The sequence below is a fragment of the Agelaius tricolor genome, unplaced genomic scaffold, assembly GCF_023055355.1.
Source record: "Agelaius tricolor isolate 1412-34295 unplaced genomic scaffold, bAgeTri1.0.p SCAF_10, whole genome shotgun sequence".
NCBI lineage: Eukaryota > Metazoa > Chordata > Aves > Passeriformes > Icteridae > Agelaius > Agelaius tricolor.
Window position 1 is genome coordinate 15,101,798 of NW_027269270.1, and position 20,054 is coordinate 15,121,851.

The following is a 20,054-nucleotide window of genomic DNA, read 5'->3' on the forward strand; positions in this document are numbered from 1 at the left end:
GATTAATCCCCTCCGACATTAGTTTTTTGCTCTGACAACTGGAGCAGGCATTCAGAATTTGCAGGTGGCCAGTGTGACGCACATAATTGCCTACAATTTTAGGCAATGAATAAAAATGGTCTACATTACTTGTCAAAGGTTGTATATGCAGTGCCAAGTGAGATCTATGGGAAGCCTTTTAGGGTTTAAAGAACAGTTAATAGCAAAGCTGCACAGTGCTTTTTTAATCATAATGCATTTGTAATATAGCACTTTGATCTTCTCCTTGTAGGAAATGGTGTTATATTAGCCACTTTTAAACATTTATGAGTGAAATTCAGTTATAGGAGAGTAAAAGTGATTATTCTTAGGCAGAACATGTTAGATTTCATTAAAAGTTTTAGCTTGCCCCTTCCTTGTTAAAATCTGTGGGGAGTCCTGTTCCTGGAGGGTTTCAAATCAGGATCTGAAGATTTAGAAGAGCTTTTTTTTTTCCCCTCCACTAAAGCTACTGCAAGACTAGAAAAGACGGTAGTAAATACTGATGTTATTTGTGGTTGTTTATAAATGTACTTCAACTGCATAGCATTAAGTGCAAAAAATGTTGTGTGCTCAACAGTTCAGGGAATGTTTCCTTGTATTTTAAAGATCTTAATGCTCAGTTGCATCAATTTCAACTTAAAAAAATGCATTATTTAAAGCATGATCATAAATTATCTACAACAAAAAATAGGCGACTCTAAAATGTACTACTCCTAGAAGAGCAGAGTTTGACCTTTCAGACCCAAGAGCCTTTTATTAACACCTGCCTGTAAGGAAAACCGTGCCACACGCAGCTTTCGGATTCACGACCACAAAACTGATGAGGAAAGGCTTGAAGGGTTCAGTTTGTGTCACTTGCTGTTTGCCGTTTCCATTTCACAGATGATTAATCTTTCTGTGAAGAAAGGCCAGAGAAACAAAGCACATTGGGCTCTTCCTGCAGTTACTCCTTCTGAATGCACACTAGCTTGCTAACTAAAAGGCCTTTAGATTTCCTGCCGAGAGAGATGTTCTGAAAGTGAATGCAGCTGGTTGGAGGTCACCAGTGCAAGGCTCTTGCCATTGTGTAATGGAGGCTTTGGCAGGTTTCATTTTGGGGGGGGAGGGAGAAGGTGTTGGCGAAAAATTAATGCGGAATAAAAAGGGCTTTGGCCGTTTGAATTAATTTCTTGAGGGTGGATCATCAATAATAGGCTCCATTTCTTTTGCTCACAATTTAAAAAAAATAATTTTTTTTTGCTGTGTTTTGTCCCACCCATTCCCTTTTCTTAATGGCATGTTTATATTGTACGTGGTCTCTCCCGCTGGATGCTGAAATGTTGCGTCTTACTGAGTTCGAAAAGCAATCTAAAATGTACCTATTTTTACATATATTTTATGAGCTCTGCTGATGTTCTTGGTGACAAGAGATGATACTCGAGTCTTGTGTATTTAACTTTCTAATTGTAGGATTTGGATGACTTTAATAATCCATATTGCTCTTTAGCGACTTTGAAAGCAGCAATTTCTGTTTTTCTGGAAGAGTAAAAATTTGTTTATAAAAGGTATTATCTAATTTTTCATTTGTGTGTATGTTTTGAATCTTAATGGATACACGCCTTGTTTATGGAAGAGAATAGTCTTGATATCCAGCTGAGTTTTTGACTTTGGGTTTTTTTTTGATCTTGCGTAGGACGTAATGTGCAAAATCAAGACATGGGTAATAGATGAAAAGAAAGCTGTCCGCTTCTATCATGATTGGAATGACAAAGAGGTAGGCTATAAATATTACTCCATGAATTGACTTCTAATTTTGCTACCTGTTACTAGTTCTTTTTAAAGTTGTTGGTTTTGGGTTTTTTTTAGATTTCATATTCATAATTTATTGAATGTTGAATTTATTAGCTGAATTTATACTTATCTGTGATTTATGTATTACACTTGAGTTCTGTAGCCTTCTCAGACATGCCATGAGGAAAATGATCATAAAATTAATTCAAGTTGATTTAAACTGTTTTTAAAATTCTCTCCCTCTATTCTCACTTCCAGATCGATGTTTTGAACAAACATTTGTTTTTTACTTCAAAACCGATGATCTACTTGGTTAATCTGTCTGAAAAAGACTACATTAGGAAGAAAAACAAGTGGTGAGTATAGAGGATAAATGTCCAAACTTGTATTTCTGTTTCACATTTTTCAATGGTCAGTAATTCCTTGCACATTTAGATCACCAAGGATGTTAGTTAAAATAGCTATATGAACTAATCTTGCACTGCTGTTGCTTGTTATGCTCCCACTGACATGCTGCTGGAGTACAATGCATATGGTGAAACCTTGACTGAAACTGCAGAAAAGAATATGCTTTCCATCCTTGCAATTTAACATGAAGCCATTAATGTTGAAGAAAATAGATTTGATTTAGAAGTACTAATTTAAATAAGCATGTGGCTTTATCATGTTCTGTAATGCTGGTTGTCCGAACAGCATCTTTTTCATTCCAAAGGAATGAATTCAGTGCCAGAAGACTAAAGCTATGTGAGTTGCACAGAAGTCTTTCAAGCAAAATTGCACATTTTAGTGTTACTCTTCTTTTTTTAGTTGGGTGCCTTGCTTTCTTGCCACTTCTTGTGCCTTGCTTGTGGTTTACAGGCCCCTTTTGGTGGGCTTTAGTGCCATGAATAGCTCAGGTTTCAGTCAGGTATTTCTGGCATCAATGTTGTGACTCAGGTACATAATGTTTACAAAATCAGTCTATCAGATGTTCAGTGAAGTGGATGAAGATCCAATCCTAACATGGTAGACGTAAGGTGGGAATCCACTGTTGGGAAGTACAGCATTTAGCATGTCATTGGAAGCTCTAGATGGCATAAATATTGCTCTGTGGAGGAGGGAACAGATTGGGTAGTTAGCATATGATGAAGGAAAATCTATAGCAGTGTGTTCAGTTTAAAAAAACCCAACCAAACAACAAATATTTTCTTACAATTCAGAATTTTAAACACTGTGCTTGTGAGATACTTTGAAGATCTAAAAATGTATGTTTGTGAACAGATATATGCATGTAACTCATCCAAACAAATCAAAAGTATCTAAAGCGGAATATCTGAATTCTCCTAAAGTACACCCTCTGTTTCTCCCTGTACTTCATTAAGTACTTAGATGCACATGGTTTCAATTTTCCATTAAAAATTCTCATTTCCATATGATATCAAAGAGTGAGAAGGCTTTAAACTGAAAAATAAACATTCATAGACTGGAAGCCAAAACAATAATTAATGTCAGATGGTTAACTCCAATAAATCATTAGAATAAATTCTGTGAAATTACTGCAACTAAAACTGTCCTTTTGATACTCCAAGACATTTTGTTTTGGTACTAAAGAACAAAATTTAATGTATTTTAGTAGCAAACCCTCTCAGTCCCAAACACAAACTTCAGAATAGACTTCATGAGCAGTATAATAATGTAAGCTCTTCATATTTGGCTGAATTTTATAATTTTAAATTAATTTTTTCCTATGACAATTTAAATGTAAGAATAGTTCTAACCAAGGAAATATTTAAGATCAGGGTAGTTGTATTTGCTCTGTTGCTGTAAGGTGATACTTTTTTCAAAGTAAAAATGCTATGGTTTCTTCAGGCTTGCTGTAACAGTACAGATGTGGAAGCTTATGTGCAAATGGATGAGTCTGTTTCCATGTCCCAAAAAGGATCCTCACACCTGTATTTGGCTGATTACAGGTAGAGCTCAGTGGCTCTAATTGTACAGTAAATACCATTGCCCAGACCCTAATGGCAGCCAGACTACTTAGGCGACGCCAGTCTGTGATTTAGCTGTCGCCAGTCACCCCATGTTTTTTGTGAGACTGGTTGTGATGATGACATAGTTAAACCCAATTGAAAGAAAATCTTTGGATAAATTGCAATTTTTAATTTGTAAAAAATCAGATGTTTGAGTTGAGGAGTCATACAATGAAACAGTTTAACTGTTTCTATTACAATTAGTGATGTAGTTTTTAAAAAGTATACCCAGATCTCATGGATGTGAGTGTAATTGTAGCTGAAAGATCAAAGCCTGGGTATCTGAGTGATGTTCCAGAGGAGAATTTACCACATAGCCATTTTCAGTACAGTTTCTGCCTCCTGCTGTTCCTATTTTCCCTCAAGCTAGCCATTGACTACCCCCTGTGCATCCCTGCTCGTAAAAAATGATTGAGGAAGTATTTGTCATGTATTTATGAGTGGGAAACATTGTGTGATAGGGAAAGGCATCTACTAGAACCAGAAAGATTGCCATTTCCTTTCCTTCAGCTACTCTGCCACAGCCTTAAATCCTCTGTTTATGCAACATAGCTTTTATATTTAAGAGCAGAATAAATGTTTTCTATGAAGGATGCTAACGGTAGGCTTCTGTCATTTATGTGGTGCAAGCAGATGTAAACGATTAGAATATATTTTACTGTTAGATGCCACTTTCTGATTTTTGTTATTATTTTGAGGGGTAGGTATTCATATTTGAAATACAAGCCACATTTAGTTGTAGTCGTTCTTCTAAAAAAAGTTTATTTCTGAGCTTAATTCATAATATAACAAGAGACTCTTTTCATCAGACTTTTGCAACTATAAAAGTGTTTAAAACAGCAAAGGAGAGAAGAGGCTTTTTGATTTTGTGTGGAGAGGAGAACTGAAATTTTCTTTGTTTTACTCGGTCACTCTTACAGAATTAATGAACATTTTAATTGTTAGTTAAAGCACACTTATATTTAGGTGCCAGTGTGTCATTTTTCAATCCAAGGAAAGAATAAAACACTGTGAAAGATAGGACTATTGTGTGTTTGAGTAGGTGTATTGACCTTTTGAAACATGTAAAAACTGGAATGGCTCCAAGCTGGTTTTAACAATGTTGAATTAGTCATTCAGTTGATTTATGATTAAGACCTAGCCCCTGAAGAGAAGCTGACATGGCAGCTGTGTTAGTCGCACTTGTGTTATGATCAGATGACAGTAATCTTGATGTTTATGGGGGAATCCACTGAAACCATTCCTAATATACACTGCTGTGCTCTAAATGAATATTTAAACTCTTCTTTTAATAATTCCTAATTTTTTTTTAAAAATCTGGATCTAGTACCTTAACCATGGTATACTGTATTCGAGTTTAACCATGAAAACATTGAAAATAGTAATAATAATTATCAGTTAAAACTGCATTCTGAGTCCCCGGATGTCACATGAATCCAGGATATCTGATTTCTCAGCCCTTCATCTAATTTAAACTTTACATTTTAGTCTTGCCATAGAGCATACATCTAGTGGCTCAGAGAATGGATTCCAATTATGAAATATATTGAGCTAAATAACGAGTGGATATAGTGGACCATGCTTAGCGTCATGTTTGGTTTGGTATTTTGGACTTATTTGCAGCAAGCACAAGAAATACTGTATATTTTAAAGCTGCATATCTGATCTATTGACTCAATTTCTCTGGTCCAATAAAGTGAATTTCATCCTATGCCTAGACTGTAATTCAAAAAGCCACTTATGCTGCTAAAGATTTTTTAGTATCTCTAGCATTGTAACTAAACTGAGACTTAATTATGGATTTCTGAACATTGTTTTCTCTAATATAATTCAGACTTATTGAATATCCAAATGTATGTTAACATAATTTTAAGGGGTTGTTTCTCAAAATGTTATGGTAGGCATTCTGTTAAAAATGTTGATCAGTGTTGATAGGATAGAGGACTTAGTATTTTGCTCCTGTGTATTTAGAAAAGTGACATATATGTCATAATAAATAAAATTTTGCCCATTAATTTTCATAGCATTTTCAGTGTTCTTAAGCTAGAAGAGGTATAATTAGGTCAGATGAAAGGTCCATCTTTTTTGGTATCGTGTTTCTGACAGGCCACTAACAGATGTCCAGGGAAGATTATAGGAACAGATTAAGCAAACAGGCTATATGCATCCAGCTTCTTGCAATCTGTTATTGTAGAACTGACTGAGCCAGATATGATATACTTGTGATTAATACTTTTTGACTGATATTTATTCTATGAATTTACCCATTCACCTTTTGAACTCAAGTATACTTTTTGGTATCCCAATATCCTGAAGCAGGGACTTCCACAGCTTAACAATGTGCTATATGTAGAAGTACTTCCTTATGCTTGTTTTGGATCTGCCCCATCATAATTTCATTTGGTGCTCCTTAGATCTTGTATTATGAGAGTGAATAATCCTTTTCTATTCATCTTTTTCATATTGCTTCAGATGTTCCAAATATTTAAAAAAAAAATGGAGGGGGTAGGGAAATCTGACATGAAGAAAGAAATATCAAGGATCAAGTAAAAGGAACACTCCATAGGTTTGAGTATGAACTAATCTCTTTCACTAGGTCTTTCACTTTTAAACTAGTTAGGAAACGAAGTTATAAATGGAATTATTTATTACCATTTATGGTAATAAATGGAGCCTTGGAGTTCTTAGTTGTATTTCTGCAGGTATGGATGTTTATGGATTTATCAGATATTTTATTCTGATAAATATATTTGAGAAATTAGTTGAAGGAATTTTAAAATCATAACTTGTAATGCCAAGGTGGTGTTGAAATGTTTTCTTGACATAGCTGCTTAATGATTTTAAGGTTGTCCTCTATGCTAACTAATTTGGAAAATAATACTTTAAAAATATATTACAGTTCTTGTTCCTGCCTTACAACTGAAATGTTTTAAAAGAATATTAGGAGTTGATTTATGTTATCTGGGTATAAGTAAAGTTTTGCACACACAAGTTGAGAAGTCAGACATTCAAAGCTAATCAGATCCAGAAGTTAGGCATCCTGTGCTACATCTTTACTGCCTGACTGAGAGTATCTTACAGCTCAGGCTTTCAAAACTAGGGAATTGCAAATGTTTTTCATGAAGCATCTACCTAGTATAGTAAGGGATAGTGCATGTTATTTGCTTCATAACGAGTTATTCTTATTGTTTCTTATACAAATGAATTAATGAATACAAATTAATTAGTCATCCATCAACCAAATGGCAGTCTGTTTTCTTTCTAGCACCATGTCCGGGCATTGCCAATTGACGACTTGGAGTCTTCTGTTTTACCAATTCCAGTGACTTTATTTAATTGTTCTGTTTATCCCATACTTTTTGCCCCACTGTTTTCCTAGCTGATATGTTCTCCATGGGTCTTTGCCAGATTCTCTCTGCTTTGATTTCATCCCATTCTTGCTGGCTTAATTCCAGTCCAGTCCTTTGGCCTGGATGATTTCTTTCACCAGACTTCCTGCTTTGGTTTGCTTTCATTTGCCTGCCCCTCTGGAGTCCCTTGTCTGTTTGAATGTGAATGCATAGTTTGGGTAATAGCAGGTGTTGGGGACATGTCTTTAAGCATGGAAAGATGGATCCCATTCTCAGCTTCAGTGTGTAACCTTGCTCCAGACATAAAAGCACCTTCCTGGAGTCTAACTTCACTCCAGTGTTCACCTTCTGCCCAGATGTGATGGTTTATCTCTGATAGCAAGTTTGCTCTGTGCCAAATGTCTTGGTTCCTACGTATTAGGACAGTAAATTTTTTCAAATGAGTTGTTTCTGTATGTTTTAAAAATGGGCAGTGTTTTATGGTGATGCTTTTTTCAAAGATTCTGGTCCACCTGATTACAGCATGGCACTACCAAATAGCTAAAGTGTTGCAAAGTCAGGAAATAAAACCTCAGTGGTTTACTTAGAATATGTTGACTCCTGAACTAATAAAGAGAGGAGTGGTCATAGTAGAGGGAAACCTGGATTTTGGGAAGGCCTGTCCTGGGCAGATAAAGGTACCATCACACTATGCTTAGAACCCATCAAAGGCTACAGACTATAGAGAGAAGGGTGAGCAGGCAAATGAAGAAGAGCCTCTCCACAGTGTTCACAGTGACACGTGACAGCCCAGCATCCCAGAGCACCAGAACGAGCCCAGCACGGCAGCCATGACCTGTAGGTGCACAGTTTGTGGTGATTGGGAGTGGGGCTGCAGCTCTGTAGGACAGGTGAGCAGCATTGAAGGTAATGAGCCATGGAGTGCCCAGGGGCACTGACCAGCCACCAAAGGGACACACAGGTGTAATGCATGCAGATAGGGATATAAAAGGTTGTGCTGAAGGAGAAGAGGGGCAGGTGCTTGAAGCCTTCTGAAGTGATACGATGTAGGTCTGTCTGGGCATACACCTGATGCCTTCTGATGTGGTATGGTGTTACTCTATGGGTAAATGCTTAAAGCCTTCTGAAATTGTGTGGTGATATCTGTGTATCATAGCCATCTCAACTGCAGCTGATACGTGACATTTGCTGTGACGATGACCCACCAGGCTTCACGTACTCGGAGAGCATCAGTGTCAGTCACAAGCAACTTCTGAAGTTCATTGCTGTGTGTATGATCCCTGTCCTGTCAGCTGCATGTCATCCAAACCTGCCTTTGAACAGTTCAGCATTGCTTCCCATCTTCCCTTCCTTTTCTTCTTCCCTGTGCAGACACCCTTCCCAGTGTTTTTAGTTTTTTGGTTTCGCCATCATCACTGTAGTTTCTGATCTGTTTATATCCAGTTCTGTGGGTTCAGTTCTAATAGTGAATGACTGCAGCTATGGGTGTTTGGATGCCCTACCAGTTTTATAGTTGGCTTGTGTAGTCTTATGAATTGCTGTCTGGTAACAATGCTGCTTCTAATCTGCCATGGCAGTTGAGGAATAGTTCAGTAGTGAATTTCACTCTTACTTATTTTAGAATAAAGTAGTTTGACTGTGCATGTAAGCCTGTAGATAGTCATGTCAAAATCTCTTTCGCATTTGAAGCTGCTCATGAGAAACACCATTAGTAATGGAAAAGTAGAACAGACACAGAGACTGTGTTTCTTTTGGGTTGTTAAGTGTTAGAAGCTTCACTGCACTGTGCACAGGTCTTACCCTAGAAAGTAGTATTTGGGGTTTTTAATAGAGGGAGCTTTTGTCCTGTTTTGCTTTACAAATAAATTGAGATTTTTGCAAGAGATTGTTATTTGTGTTAACAGTTGTTCATCCTTAAGTTACTGAATATTGTTACTTATTTCTTCTTCATATTAATTTATTAAGCCCTGTGCCTTTCAGAATGAATGAACATTGTTAGCCTGTCTTTGTCAACTAGACAACATAGAAGTTGTCAACTAGCCCTTAAAGCAAATAAATTTCTCTTTCAAATCAAGGGGAAAATAGATACTAGGAGGGGAGGTTAGATTGGGAGGTTGTGTCCCAATCTGTTGGGTCACTGTTCCTGTATCTGATACGGCATTTGAAAACCAGCAGTTGGTTTTTTTGAGGGTCTATTGAGAATCATAAGATGATTCAAAGGAAGCTGTTGAATTACTTTAGAGGTGGGTGGCTGTGGTCTCACCTGGTGTGATGAGAGAAGCTCCCTCTCTGTGTGAGGATCTGGTACCTCCTTGCTGCCTGTAACTGGGTTTTGAGAGGAAGACTCATGTTAGGCGCATCAACAGTTGTAATAACTGACAGATGAGCTTTGATTTTAGAAATTTTTTCAAGCAAAAAGTGCTTTGATAATATTGTCTTTTGTTAAGAAATAGGCAATACACTTGTATTGCTTTGGTATTCTGGATTAGGAACTGCAATTAGCATTGCTGTAATACCATCTCTTGAACAATGTCCCAATTGATAAATATCTTTCTTTTCATGATGTGTTACTCAGTATTGCAGTGTTTGATTTGCAGACAAGTACCTGTATATTTGTTTAAAATTCTGCTTATTGAATTCATTTCTTGAAACATTTCATGCTTATCACTTCCTGCAGAATTGTGTTAATATATTTAAGTTCTCATAGTTGAAGCTAATTTTATTCTACCTACCATTATTTCTCTCATGCATGGTGTAGGGTCTGGGAAAAATGCTCATCTTGAAATTGTTCTTTGTGAGTGGTCTGCAACATCTCCTTCTCTGGGGGAAATACCTTCTGTAACATTGTTCTGTTTGCTATAAATAGGGACTACATGGAAACATCAGGTAGTCAAGCATTTATTATAAATGAGAAAAATAATATTTGAGGAGGATGATTCTTTTATACAATTGAAAATGTAGGTTCTGTGGCTTTGATGTCCTTTTTTTAAGCTTCCTTTTTCTAAGTGACTTCTTTGTTTCACAACTAACACACATTTTTCATTGATGATTACTTTGAAAATCTTATGCATTTTTTTAAAAATAGTTTTCCTTTTAATTTTATGGTTATTTACAGCTCATTCTTTTGTATTAAGTATACGGAAATATGTTTTCATTTAACTGCTTGTTTTTCCCAAGAAACATATCTTACCTTCTAAAGTTTTGGCACAGTATTTTATTTTCACAGCTAGAGTTTCTTCTAATCACTAATATGGATGACTGATGTTCAGATGTTGGTAGTCACTAGTCTTACAGTGGATGGAACCATGTATCTTTGTCTGGAAACAAGGAATAGATGCGTGTTCATGTTTAAATTGGAGAGCAAAGTTGGTACATGATATATGTTTAATTGAAGAACTGTCAGATGAGGCATTGGGTATGAGTATCTTGTCATCCTTTTTTACCAATGCTTGAGCTTAATTATTGTTAATTTTAAGAGAAGTTGATTAGAATATAAATCTAAATAACATTTGGGACTTACTGTACTCTGGCATTAATTTCTAAAGCCTGAAGAAATGTTTGGAAGATAAATATTTAAAAGAGACTTAAGTGTGTGTGCTAGTATTGTCCTTCATTGGGTTTAATCAGATTCATTGTATATTGAGTCTTCCTCTTGTTCTCCTGCATTGGCTCAGTAGTACATTCCTGAAGCAAAAATGTATTTCAATCCAAATGGCTTTTATTAAAGAAAAAAAAGAAAATAAAATCTTACACCTAATACATTGAAAACCTGCACAATGTTGCCGATCTAAAACATGTGATGGTACTTCCAGCTCATGTTTTATTTCAGAGGCTCATTAAATGCATACCTGTTTTTTATTTAATAAAATCTTAATGTCCCAGGATATTCAGAATAATGAAGTGTGCATGCATGTGCATGTGTATTCAGTTTCCCATAGGATTTTTGAAAATTATTATTAGTAGTATTATTTTAAAATAACTTTATGGAGGGTAAATGTTTGTCTTTGGCTCCCTCTATCTGTCTGTCTCTACTTGTCTTTGTGAACTAACATTTTTTCATAAATTGATGGCATTGTATAGATTAGAATCAGCAGATAAGATGTCTAAGTATTTAATCTAGACATTTGGTAAAATAAATAAATAAATAAAAGTGTGGTAAAGAGACACAGAAGACTAGTAAGAAATGTAGTTTTCAAGCTTAACAGCAAGGTTAATGTCTTTGTGCTCAGACAGTATCTTGTTGAAGTACATTTCCATTCCATTCAGTGTCTAATTTTTGTGCTAGGCTTTTCATAAAGACATAGCTATATGATCAGTACAGTAAATAGAAACGTGGGTTTAGCTGCCTGTCTTGCAGTAGTGTGTAGTGTCTGATAGCCTTTTGTTTCTGGTCTCTAGTTATGTTAGTACCCTATTGACATAGAAGGTAACTAGATTGTTCTATTACTGATTTCTGACAAACAGAAATTGTTTGATATGCTAAAGCTCTTTCTGACAGAAGATAGAAAGTTTTGACAAACATGCATGGCACAGCAAGTGTCCAATTCTAAAGAGCAAAATAAATGCAAACCACCATTATGGGGAACACAAACAGCCTGAAAGCAAGTTATCAGTAAGCAAATAATTGTTGAACTGTTATGAATGGAATAGGATGTTGAAATAGGGCATGATTGGCTGATGTTACATATGTCCTTGATTACCTTCCTTGTGCTTTTATCCTAATAAGTGACATTCTTTGTATTCCCTTGGATGGCTAGACAGTCTGACACTGAAGAAGAATAAATATTGCATGTGGTACACATTAAGCTGTCATCTAGGACAGCATTTATAAAAAGTAACTAGAAAAATTCATAAGAAATTCTGCAGTGCTACAGTTTCCTGGCTCCAGTCATAATTGTCAAAGTTCTTGACACATTCAGGTCTTCTGAAATGATTTGGGTTTACAGCTACTTGGTGTATGAATAATTATTAAGGATTCCTTTTTTCTGATAATGCAGACTGTTAATGTTCTTAAAATGATGCATTTTCATTGAAGACCATGGACTGAGAAAAAAGAAACCCAAACCAGTGTTGTGTATGTAGGCAGTTCTCTTGCAGCAGTTGGAACTAAAAGATGTATTTGTATAAAATAAAACCAAGTGATAAAATTAAGGAGCTCATTTTCAAATGCTGTCTTTGAATCTTGGTAGAAAATCCATTATGAGCTCATGTATTGTTACAATTATTGTAATTTGGAAATGGACCTTTTTAATGTAAAATATCAACCTTCTGTTTTTATTCAGTGACTTAAAATTAAGACTCAAAAGCAACATAGCAGGATATCATCATCTCTGCAAGGGCAATGGAGAAAACCTTAGAACTATCTAAGCTGATGAGTTAGCATTTGAATGGTAATTTTAATTTCAAGAAGAGGGAAATGTAGGAATTCCATTCTTCATACTCTCAAATCCCTGAATTCCTTATGATGGCTTGAAGATTGACCAAGAAATATTTAATGGCCCATTTGTATTTCCATGTATTTATCTGTTGCCTAACACAATACCATGATACTTGCTGCAGTTTGACACAAAAATTCATGATAAATATTTTAAAGGCTTCTCACAATTCTGTCACTGACCATGTCTTTGGAACTGTACACTGTATTCATGGTATAACCTGGTTTTGCTTCATATGAAAATGCAACCTTCTTTCATTATTGTTTTGTTCATGAGAATAGGGGTTTTTTTATTATTACTATTTTTTTACTGAGTTAACTATGTCCCATAAGGAAGAAAGGAAAAAAGCCTGTTACCACCTCATCAAGTTACTTGAGTATTAACATAATTTTATAGGTGACATTGTGCTTATTCCTCTTCCAAGCAGCCTATAACTTAAAAGATCTCATTGTGAGTAGCTTGGAATGGGAAGATAGACCCATTGTCTCTTTCATAAAATTTGCATTTAATGTTAAATGAAAGTCTTAAAAGAGTTCTTAGAAAAAGGCTGAAAAAAAATCTGTATTCATGTGAAGGGATAAAACTGAAACACCTGTTTAGGTTGAAAAAAGTTTTCTCCAAGTATAACACTACTCAAATGTTACAGGTAACTGTTAACTCTGTGGACCACTACAGAGCACAAAATATTTGCCCAACTGGTAAATTGAACTGTAAGCCCCACTGTGGGAAATTGCTTTGCTGTGCTCCAAACAGCAGTTATCTTAGTAATTGTACCTGAATTCTTTTGTGGCTAATAGACAGCTGATGTCCTTCTTACCATGACAGAAATAGTTTGTTGCAATATTTTAATTGTAAAAACTTCAGGTAAGATGTGTTCATGTAGTTTGAGATGGGCTGAGTGTGATTTTTAATTGGTGCTCTGAGAGCACAGGCGTTTGTGTTGAGAATGTGCATAACCCCGCATTTCACATTCTAAACCAGCACTCGCAACAAGGAGCTTATCAGAGCAAATTGTCTAGTCCATCCCCTTCCTCACTCAAAACCTAATGACCCTTTATCATCATGGTTTAGATTGCTGGACACAGATGTGAGAAAATACAAGTAATCTACAGGTAACTACAGTAGCTGCACTGATGTTCTCAGAGAACTGACTGCTGGGAAGATAAAAAGCTTCCCACAGAGCCTGTGACTTTCCAGCAGCAAAGCACATCATGAGCTCATACATGAAGTTTTATTTGCTGAAGATTCACAATAAGATGCATTAGGACATTCAGCAGGGTCCCTTCTTAGATGAGCACAAGAATTCAGTGGGGTTGTTAGTTGATGCACTAGTGCATGGCTTCACACTAAAAAACTAAAACTAGAAAATGCAACGATACTGGTAATGTTTCTTTTTGAGAACACCACAAACTACAGCTGTAATGTATTGATGTTAACGTAGTTTGTTCCTTGTAGTAAGTCATCTAATGCCATTGGACTTTTTGTCTTGCTATGGAAAGTATTCAGGTGTGAAGCAAATGTTTTGTTGGAAAAAAAGCTGCTGGCTGTTGAAATACAGCTATCAGTACATGCGAGATACGAAGAAGTGAAGTCTTATAGGAAAAGACCTGTGTATAATTACCATCTTTTTTACTCAGCTTTTTTTTTTTGTTGTAATCATAAAGTAGATCTTACAGTCTCTGTGTTCAGGTATTTTGCCAAGGAGTGGGAAGGAAATAAAATATTCTTCAGATAAATTTCACATACCCTAAGGTTAATAAGGTAATGATCTTGTTTACTATTTTTAATTTTTAAAAAATTTCTTTCTGTAATTCAATAAGCGGTTTTTAGTGATTCAGTAAGGTTGAAATGTAGCTATTGAACCATATGGGAACGATCAGTGTGAATCAGTCTGTCCGCACTTTCTTTCTCTTCTAAAGTAACTTAAGTATGAGCAAGTTACTTATGTAGAAAAAAATGAATATGAATGCTGAAATGCTTTTTTTCCCCCCTCTTTTTTAATCATCTGTAAATTTAGAGGTTGTGAGGAAAGAGATAACGTGGCATGAGAGGTACAGGTCATCCGGAAATAATGATTCACAGAGGGTGATATTAATTATTAAGCAGGCAGTAACTGTTACAGTGGTCATCTCTGCAGAGAATGGTAATCCCTCAAAAAGCCTAAAATGCAAGCCTAAGAAAACCTGTGAACAGCCTCCTCCCACCCAGAAATAAACATAATACAAATCCCACAAACACCATATCCCTTCTTCTGGCAGTATGAACAAGACAAACTTATGTCTGTTTTTTAGGTGAAGTCCTTCTGCCCTGTTCAATCATCCTCAAAGCTTCTGTGTTCTTAGGGAGCTGCTCCACTGACAGTTGCTGCTGTTGGTGCCAGACCTTTGAGCAAGAGGGCTGGCTCTAAGGCTGTGCCTCTCGAGCTGAGCCCGTGGCCAGAACAGCAGCCTCCTTAATTTTCTGTCCTGTTGTTTGATCCTCCATGCAAGTGAACTACAAGGCACTCTGAAAACTATATAATCTTTGCTACTCATTCTGTTCTACTTCTTTATGCCCAATTTCCAGATTATGCCAACCTAAGTGATAATAAGCAGAGCTTCTTATTGCAGAGGCTAACAGACATGGTCTGAGAAATTATTTTCTGTGATTACACATATCTTTTGGTTCACAGTAAAGACATGCAGAAATGTTTTCTCTTGTTCACTAGCAAATATGACATATGGGGAAATAAGTATATATTCCCTTGTTCTATTTTGTCTTTTGATTGAGGAATACAAAAGAAGTAAAGAGCTATACATTCTGAAAGAACAATTCCCCCCCCTTGTAAAGTTTTAAATTAATTATTATGAAATCCATGAACAAATTGCAGCAAACATTTGATATATCCTTTTATGAAATATGCTGTGTTTCATATTCAGTAGTGGCTTTAATTCTCAACTACAGTAGACATACAGAAAACCAGAAAAAACGTTGGCTGTTACAAAGTTTTGTTTGAGCTTTTTAAACTGAGTGATTAGCAGAAATAATGACCCTGTCAGCCTTAATCACATTAAAATGTGGTTAACATCATTTAATTTTTTCCACTTAATATGCGAAAATTTCCAGTAGATTTGCAGTGAAGGCCATTGAAATTCCATTAGAACAAGAATAAAAATTTCAGGCATCATTTATTCAGAGAGGGAATAAAGGTCTCGTCTGAAAACTGCTGAATCTTCCTATTAGAGAAACTATGAATCATTGTATTGAGCAGTACCTTTAGCTTCTATAGTACTGAATCTGGGTTGCTTCTGAATGAGTGGAATGCATTTTTAGCGTGGTGCTTTTCTGAAAATTGCAGCATGTAAGTGTTTTTTCAAATTCGGTAAGAGCTTTCTCTGTAAAGGATTGTTATATAATTTGTTTTAACTGCTGTAGGGCTGGGGAAATGCTTCTGGTTTAGGCATCTCATCACTGAAGTTCCATAGTTTGTGTTATTTTTATTGCAGCATAAAAAAATATGTCCTTTCTGGTTGATTCATAATGTATAGTTGGGTGGTGGTGAAAAGCAAAATTGAGGACATACACAGCTTTGACTTGAATATTGTTACATGAAGTCTTTTGCACTCTTGGCATTTCTTACTGCAGGCTCCACAAGTTTGTACCAGAAGAACATGTACAATAATGTTGAATGTGCTAGAGAAACTATCAACTGCATCTTTTCTAAGAGAAATTTTTTTTTCAAGGAAGGATACAGTATTGGTTAATGTTACTATGTTTCAGATTACTATATTTATATTCCCTTTTTTTTTTGTCCTTTTCTGTGTAAAGATAAGATTTCATCTGATAAGTGGAAGCACTAACAGTACAACTATATGCTCTGTGCTTTTCTAGACTTTACTGAAGGACTTGTCTCTAATATTTCTTTATAAAAGATATTACTGTATATATTTGGTATATATGTCTCTGGTACTTAAACTGTACAGTGGATTGTTTGTTTATTTTTATTAGACTGGTATTCTATACCTGAGCTTTGTTTATTTCAGCCTATTACATAAGTACTTTGTCCACTCTTTAGTGGGAAAAATCATCAATATGCATTGGATTTGTGCAGAACAAATTTCAAAATGTCAGTATTTGTACAATTTATTAAAAAAATACAAGAAAATACAGTGGTAGATGGTTAATGTAATACTAAATACTGTGAGATACACAGTGGTAAAGGGATTTTTCTTTGAAATAGCTGTTGCTAAATTTAGGAATTGAGCAGACCTAACAGGGATTTGGAAGTGTCTCAGTTGTACCTCTGTATGTTCAAGCATGAATGAAGCTGAGCAGGAAGTGGGTCTGTGACCAGGAGCAGAACTGGCAACCCTGCAAATGAGATAAAAGGAAGTAGGGGTGTGGGAGTGACCACGACAAGGGTAGGAGGGAGTGTGAATTCAGTCAAGTGCCAGTTCTGTGAGTTGCCTTGGAAGCATCTTGCTAAAGAGCTCTTGGACCAGGATGGAAGGCTTTGAAGACTGGAGAATAACACTGGGAGAAGAAAGCAGAGTGAGCAACAGAATGTGAAGAACTGTTGGGTGGGAAAGTGGCCATTATTTTAGGGAAAATGATCAGAAGAGACTGCACTCACTAGATTTTTTTCTCCTTGGAATGAAAATCAGAGGTACTTTGTCTTTCTGTTTCTGAGCTCTTAGCAAGTACCTGTGACACCTTGCAGCAGAACAGCTTCTAATCTGCTGAGGGACAAATGCTCACTGTAGTTCCATTAGCTCAAAGATAGGTTTGTGTAATGGGTATTTAATTGAGTACATTCAGTTTAGGATTCAGCATGTTTATTGGTGGCTTTTTTATAAATTGGAAATTATGTGCTGCTATATTAGAGTGTCTTAATGCTGTAATGGGATGCATTTCAAAGTCAGAAAATGCCACAATGAAGGTTGTTAGTGGTGCTTAGGGGTGTACCTTTCCTTTATGGCCAGCCTTGCTCCATGAAAAGGACAAGCTTGCTCTTGAGGATGCAGTAGGGTTGGGCAGGTAGGAGACCTCTGATGATGGGATTCCCTTTTTCTGGAGCAAAACTCAATACAAATGTGGGACTGTAGAAGGAAGACCTTATGTTAAAGCCACATGCCTGAAGATTTGGTGATGAGGGACTGGATTTTTTGTCTCTTTTAAATCTCTGTTTCTGATACCAAGTAGGAAAATTTAAATTAAAAATTTTAGATACTTTAAAATTAAAACACTTCTAATTTTCTTCATTTGACCAGCTAGTATGTTGAAGTCCAGTGCTATTATTAGTGCTATTTTAAAAATTGTACCTTGTTGAAATTTTGAGATGACTTACTGCCAAGCTATGCTTCAGCCACCTCTTCTGCTTTACCTGTGCTGTCCTTGTGAGTGGTACTGGTAACTATGTATGGTATAGAGGGCTACTTCTGACTTTATGTACATTTTATTTTGGAAGAGCAGAACTCATGAAGTCTGGTTGTTCAAGAGTTGTGAGTCTTGTTTCCTTACAACAGTGATCCCAAATTCCTCCTTCAGGAAGCAGTGACATCAGGCAGTGAGCACAGGTAGCATCAGTCTGACAGTCCTACTGCTGCTGGTCAGCTGGTCAGCACTAGCCAATTCCAGTATGTGGGGGTTGAGTTCTTTCTGCCTTCCTCCCAGTGAAGGCATTGGTTGTTACAAAAGGTGTAGGAACTTGATTTGTATGAAATTGAGACCTCTTTGTCCTCCTGTGCATTTCTGCATAGCATTTAAGTACTTCTGAATTCACAAAGTGTAGTGCTTCCTTGTAACTATATGGTAATCCCTAAATTACTGTAATCCCTCCTCTGCATTCAGTACAGAACCAGTTATTGTTGGTAGCTACACAGTATAATGACTTCCATAAATTAATTAAGGTGGTGATTTGTTGTGGATTTTTTTTAACAGTGGCTGATTGTTCTGCACTTAGTATTGGGAGGCAGTTCACAGAACCTTGCTGCTGCCTTGGGTTGAAAATGTTCTGCTAATTTCCAGCCTCTGTTTTTCCATGGCTGTCTTATTTCATTGGTGGTTCAGGCAGCTTTGTCCTGTAGACTAAACAGTATCTTATCTAATTGGTATTTATCTCCTTATTTAAAGCAGGTATTATCAGTTTTCTCTTTCTGTGTCTTTTACAAGAGGTTCAGATCTCTCTGATAATTTTAGACCTGTTCTGAACTTAGCTGACCACAACTGCATGTAGTCCTCCATATGCTTTCAGGAATACCTTGTATGCAGATACAATGCATCCTGTTAAGCAAAGGGGAAGGATTTCCAGTAGGATCTGTAGATGATATTTTCCTTTTCCCTGTTGCATTGTCCTGGTGACTTAGATTTGCTTTGAAGAGCACTAACCTAGTCTGACCTCCCTTCTCTGTCCCTTTCAGTTGACAATGATGATGACTTTCCTTGAGGAAAATGTCTCCTGTCCCTGCATTGAACATAAAATTTGCATGCAACTAATGTTTGTGTCAAGGTCATTAATGTATTTAACATGATCAGTCCTAAATTTGATCCTGGTGAATTTTGATTTAGTACCCTAAAAGATTAATTTGTTCTCCTGTTAATTTGTTATCATATCCAGTGCATTGCTCAGTCCTCAGTCTCTACAAATCCACTTCCCCTTCTTCTCCAGCTGAATGAGTAGTTTTACACACAGCACACTATCAGGTACATTATAGATGCATTTCTCCTGCACAGAAAATCATATGTCATATCAGTGAGAGAATAAATTTATCAGGACATGCTTTATTTTTTCCTTTAAACCGAATTACTTGTGTTTACCCAAGGTTATTTTCTGTCATCATTTCTTCTTTGATGGTGTCATTACTCAACCAAACTAAGACTAAAATTGCATTGTGTATGTTGATTAAGTGACTGGTGGAGAAATGCATAGACTATCATGGCCCAGAATAGCTGCCGAATATGATATTTTAGTGTTTTTCCTTTGGCTAGGTCTACTTTTAACCATCTGTTACTTTCTGGGGCTCTTCCCTCTTGAGCAGGTCTTTTCCAAACTTAAATACTAGGCTGCTTCTGAAACAGAAGAAAATGTGAGCATTAAAATAGGAGCAATGCTTTTAATTGAAAATGTCATTGAGAAGTTCATTGTTACTGAAACATTTCTCAAACTGTATGTGCTAGAAGAGTGTAGGCGATTGCTTGAAGCAAATAAACACCATTTCTCATGATAAGAAAGCATCTGGATGGAAGTTGAATAGTTCACAGTGTCAGTAGTGCTTTGGATGTCTGTATTATTTTTGTCGTCACTTGCATAACTGGATGAAGTGTTTTCAACTGCTGTTTTGGACAGCAAGAATGAATATAAAGAAAGTAGAAATCAGTTTATAGAGGCTGTTAGAAGTCAGGATTTTTTTTTACTTGGGAGATGATTAATGTTTTACATTCTAATGACTGCACATTTCTTGTCATAGTTTTTCTTCTCAGTGTAACTGTAG

General features: G+C 36.2%; 1 protein-coding gene across 3 annotated transcripts in view; it reads left to right on the plus strand.

The window, feature by feature from the left end:
* The window catches only part of OLA1 (Obg like ATPase 1), a 104,354-nt gene that overhangs the window by 66,091 nt on the left and 18,209 nt on the right, over positions 1 to 20,054 (plus strand). For all 3 annotated transcript variants that reach the window (XM_071434881.1, XM_071434882.1, XM_071434880.1), the window contains exons 6-7: positions 1,694 to 1,774; positions 2,050 to 2,147. In XM_071434881.1, the coding sequence (XP_071290982.1) occupies positions 1,694 to 1,774; positions 2,050 to 2,147 (179 nt within the window). The remainder of the gene's footprint in view (positions 1 to 1,693; positions 1,775 to 2,049; positions 2,148 to 20,054) is intronic.